The sequence below is a fragment of the Haliotis rufescens genome, unplaced genomic scaffold, assembly GCF_023055435.1.
Source record: "Haliotis rufescens isolate VD_foot unplaced genomic scaffold, xgHalRufe1.0.p SCAF_7, whole genome shotgun sequence".
Classification (NCBI taxonomy): domain Eukaryota; kingdom Metazoa; phylum Mollusca; class Gastropoda; order Lepetellida; family Haliotidae; genus Haliotis; species Haliotis rufescens.
The window spans coordinates 25,898,473-25,903,664 of NW_025964361.1; the positions used below are offsets into that span (position 1 = coordinate 25,898,473).

At 39.6% G+C, this 5,192-nt stretch overlaps 1 protein-coding gene across 1 annotated transcript; it reads right to left on the reverse strand.

The window, feature by feature from the left end:
* Positions 1 to 259: 259 nt before the first annotated feature.
* On the reverse strand, positions 260 to 4,112 carry LOC124137524. The gene is made up of 4 exons (XM_046503855.2): positions 3,979 to 4,112; positions 2,933 to 3,050; positions 1,868 to 1,913; positions 260 to 1,025 (listed from the first exon to the last, which is right to left on the reverse strand). The coding sequence occupies exons 2-4, from the start codon at positions 3,048 to 3,050 to the stop codon at positions 392 to 394; spliced, it is 798 nt and encodes a 265-aa protein (XP_046359811.2). The 5' UTR covers positions 3,979 to 4,112; the 3' UTR covers positions 260 to 391.
* Between the last annotated feature and the right edge of the window lie 1,080 nt (positions 4,113 to 5,192).

The following is a 5,192-nucleotide window of genomic DNA, read 5'->3' on the forward strand; positions in this document are numbered from 1 at the left end:
CCCGCTGTGATATTGCTGGAATATTGCTAAAAGCGGCGTGAAACTATACTCACTCACTCAATTTTAAATTCAGAGAATTCATTCCAATATTTGACTGGTAGAACTCTTGTGTTGTAATTTTAAACCGAGAGCAGTAAGAATTTGTTTCTACACAGAATGTTTAAACGTCTTCATTATAGTATTGACGTTCTATTCGCTTATTTCCTAGCAGTTTATGTATACACAACTTATAGCAGCCAGTAACCACACAACACCTGAGAAAAATCCACAATTATATTCATTTGCTAAATTGAACCAATCATTAACATGTGGCTAATGTATTGCAAATGTACAATTTCTGGCACTGTTCACACCTTACATTGACAGTCATTTGAAAGAAAAAGTTAGTTTCTTATCGCGTCTTCCGAACAGCGGCCTCCTTGGTTACCCGAATAGGTCTTGCAGGTGGGAGGGGTTTCTTTTGGGTGTTTTGACTTGGCTTCTCTTTGGACATAATTCCCCCGTCGGAAATGACCTTCGACTTGTTCTTACTTTCGGTTGTGACCTTGGCCTTGTTGAGGCTGTCCCCTGAGGCAGAGGGGTCTTTCGTTCGCCATTTTGTGTTGCTGCACGTGACATTCTTGGACCTTCTGGTGCATAATCTATGAACCTTCCTTGGGTGGACTGGGGGAGGTATGGTGGTGGGGCCTGTCCGATTCTTGTCTGGAACCTGACAGGTCAATTGGACAGTCTGTGGCCGGAGGGCTGCTAGTTCACTCACAACATGCTGATGAGAGGATCTCAGCTGTTTCAGCTCTTCCTCCAGCATCTTCCTCTGACGCACCCCCGCCTGTTTCTCCGACTCCCAGCTTTTGGCGAGATTGTCCAACCTTTGTTTCACTTCCTGGAAATCTACGGGACCCATGCTGCAGCTGAGCATGTAGTTGAAATTCTCCAGTTTATAATCTCTGAGGCCAAGGTCAATGTATTGTTGCTCATTTTCTTGCCGCAGTTTCTGGTTCTCATCCAGGAGATGATCAACAACTCTGCCGGAGACACAACAATATGTTCCACATAAATGATGGCATGACACTCCCAACATAGTTATATGTTAATGTAACATATTAATACCAGCACGCAATTGCTTTACAATATTAAACCAAGCATGAAATAATCATATCCCCCGCCAATATGACATGTCCGGTCTAAGTCAAAGTCGTTGCCATGGAAAATCCCAAACTATCAAAAGGCACCAGTTCACCACTTGACCAATTAGACTATATCCATGCATGTGACAAGTTTGGTTAAGATATATCTCATGGCAACAATGTAAAGAAGAGGGCAAGTTACCGATACATTTTGTTAAAATTTGGCTTATGGACACATCAAAATGAAAAGTGATAAATAATACTCCAAGAACCAGTATTCATTTTCTTCAATGAATGCACACTTTGGGTTGACAAAGAAATGTGTGTATGATATGTTAAACTGTAAAATGTACGAGACAAGTTTGATGAATATTGCACACAGGGCACTATTTTAATACTTTCAGAAGAGTAAAAATATTGGTTGTTTCGGCGCTTTGTTTTTTCCAACTCAATACGATTTGTTATTAAAGAATCCATAAACCATGCATAAGAAAGTGTGGCCTTCTAACGTATAGAAAGTCGCGATCCTTGATGTTGGAGAGAAAATAGTCAACAACATCGACCCAGCAATTAGTTTACGCTTAATCCCCCGGGGGAAAAATTAAACAAAGATTTTATAACGCAGGCGTTTGTATAAGTTCGGGGATAAAATACGGTTTTCTTACAAAACATGCTCGAATAATAATTGATATCTCTTTTTTCATGAACAGAAAGAACTTACGGAACTTTAGATTGCTTACCGTTCCACTACAATTCCAACTTGAAATTTTATCTCCCTGTATCGAGCTGTGAAAAAACAACAATCAGCATAGTGTGAAAACATGGACAACCATATATTGCAGTCGAACACATTTTATGTGTTACCATTCCATATTAAAATGACAAAATGCCGAAAGAAAAAGATGTTATGGCCAATGACAAATTCAAATACAAATATCAGTTTTAAAAAAAACAAACATGTATGGAAATGTAATAATAAAAAATAATACCATGATGCTTTAGGTCCCCTGGATATGTAGACAACAGTTGCTGTCGGCATAGATGTTCATAGTATTTTCTGCTTAAATACCGTGGACAGCAGTATTTACAATTAGGAGATAAGTAATTATGTTTCCATAATATTTCTAATCAGCAAGAATCAACTGTTATTTGATGACATTTTTGCAATACATCACAGTTACTTTACACACTATTTCCACTGAGTTTTATATAGGCTTACTTTTCAGTAAAATAATTCTTCCAATGACAATACTTTTTTCAATTGTTTCCATTAAATGAACAAAATATGATGTTGTAAGGAGAAACATACATGCCAAAGTTCATCTTTCTCAGTCTGGCAATGCCAGAGACGATGTTTTCAGAATCATACGTGCATTTTGAGAGAATGAAAGATTTCTTTGTTTGTTGAACGCGGCATTCAACAATAATTCCAACTATATCATGAGATCTGTAAACAATCGAATCTGGGCTAGACAATCAATCGAATGGCATCATGAACATTGATCCAAATTCGGGATACGATGACATGCAATCAACCAAGTCGCCGAGACTGACCACCCGGTCCATTTAGTCGCCTCTTACTACAAAATGTAGGTTGCTGGGGACCAATATATTCCTACCAGGAATGCCCACGGGTGAGAGAATTAAAGAGCATTGCGTCACATTTTGAGCTGAAGTGGCTGCGCAGTGGTCATATGTACCTGCATCACTTCGGGCCTTCCTCCCACATTAGGCTGACATAAATGGAATAGTGTTAAAATTCTGTTCATTCACTCATTGTTTGCAATTTCATAGTATATATCTACCGAGCAGATGTTCCCGTAGATCCGATGCAGTAGGACTAGACGGACAGGGATCGGGTTCTTCCAGCACTGGAGAGAGGCGCGTCCCGTATTTCCACCGTTCTGCCCGATACTGAGTCATCTGAAGCGAAGGCATCCATTTCATGTGAAAAGCTGGGGCCTTTTTTGGCCCACTTGAAATGACAAATATTAAAGTTGCGGAAAGCTTAATAGGTATGACATTATGGCTGACATGTTTAGCAACTGTTCATACTTACACTTGCAAAATACATACTTGTGACTAAAACACGAATACGAATAAAAAAAGACCATAAAGAGATAATGTATGTCCTGTTTTTAAGCTACATATCCTTCGCTTGGATTTGTTTGTTTGTTTGTTTGTTTGTTGTTTAATGCCGCACTCAGATATTCCAGCTATATCACGTCGGTCGTCTGTAAATAATGAAGTCTGGACTAGACAATCCAGCGAATGATAAAATGAGCATCGATCTACGCAATTAGTATACGATGACATGCATCAACCAAGTCAGCGAGCCTCACCACCGTACCCCATCCCATTAGTCGCTTCTTAGGGCAAGCATGGGATGCTAAAGACTTATTCTAACCCGGATCTTCACGGGTCCTTCGCTTGGAATAAATACTTCAAATATTTTAGTAACACACTTCCTGAAACCTGTAACCTGAAAGCTAAGCACTGGCACATTTAAGCCTTACCTTTTCAGTTAGTAGTATTTCAAGTATGTCTTAGATAACGTATATCCAATGCCCAGTCAAAGGGAAAAACGGACCCTTTTTTTACCATATCCTTTGATATTGATATTTTAGCATATGCTAGTCACTACATATTAAATTAATTGTCATATACTGTTTTCTTATTTTCATTGTGAATAAAGTTTCTGTTGTCAATCTACCTGAAAATCAGTGTGTCTATCGCATTGCCTCGTATTATGGGTTTTCGGATGATAAAAAATATCATTATCAATCAAACCTGGAAAAGCAGTTGCACTGACAGTAGAAATAATTGTAGAAGATAAAAATATTTGCATTACCTTCTCTTCTGGGATGTGAGTCTCAAGTGAAATAACAATCAGCGGAGTTAAAAGGCCAATCGTGCAGGAACAAACAAAGCTAAGTCATTCCGCTTCCTCGAAAATCCTCTTCTATGACGTCATCACTATTTTTTCTGTCTATGACGTCATCACTCGGATTGTTCCGGTACAGAATGCCGTCCTGACGGAGTCGAGCAGTGATTTTTCCCAGGTCGAAGCAATATCATGCTGCGTTGAAAGAACCGTGAATCCACACCCAGAATAATGTTTGCCCATATATTAACTATAACTTAAAAGATGAGGGACCGACCATTTTGATATTTCACGGATTTTTGTTTTGGTCCAGATAAATTTTTTTCAGCTCGTCGATTCTCCCAGGAATATGTAATGGTTATACCCACACTTTCCGAGGTTTATCGCCCAGTGGCGTAGCTAAGACCAAATACAAGTGGAGGTCCCCAACTGGATACCGTAAATGTGAGGCGGCAAAGCATGCCCACAGATGTTCAAAGCAAAAATTCTAAAATTAGAAATAGGTTTCATGTATTATTATACTATAGGTAAGTTTGGTACCTAATTATTTGGCTAGATGGAAGGTATGATGGGAAAACGTTATAGAAGAGTTTCCTGCTTGGGAAAGTCACGTCTTGGCGTGTCTTCAGTCGAGACCCAGATCAAAACCATTTCATGATATGAAACGCATTGTATGTCTTCATCTCAAATGAAGTCTAGGCATGTCAATTTTAAACCAGCAAACTCTTCCAAGACTCTCTCAATGCTCAAAAGTAATTCTATGTGTACATATAGGGGCGATCATTCTCACTTGTACGCTGATGTCAGGCAACAACAAAAAAAAACATTTGAAAAAAAAAAAAAGATATATTTTTATTTATTCTAGAAAATATGAGTGTAGGCACGTGCGTATTGTGCGTATAGGCAGTTACGCCCCTGTCGGTCAATATATCAACAGTTTAGTAGTGAAACCTCATCGGTACAAGGGGGCACGGGTGGTCCAGTCGTCTAAGGCGCCGCGATTCGCTGTGCAGAGTTACGTCCCCTGGGCTCGCCAGAAACCTATGATTGTGGGTTCGAATCTCGGATCGCCCCGATTATGTTTCTAGGTTTGTCAGCACCATATCCGTGCTCGTGGGTTTCACCGACTTGGTAAACGTCTGAGACCTGCATCACTTCGGGTTTTCCTCCCACATAAAGCT

Coding starts and splice junctions, on each gene's coding strand:
- LOC124137524 (XM_046503855.2), bottom strand. CDS start 3,050: ATGACTCAGTATCGGGCAGAACGGTGGAAATACGGGACGCGCCTCTCT. Junction 1,914..2,932: donor TCTACGGGAACATCTGCTCG/GTAGATATATAC, acceptor GTTTTTTCACAG/CTCGATACAGGGAGATAAAA. Junction 1,026..1,867: donor GTTGGAATTGTAGTGGAACG/GTAAGCAATCTA, acceptor TGTCTCCGGCAG/AGTTGTTGATCATCTCCTGG.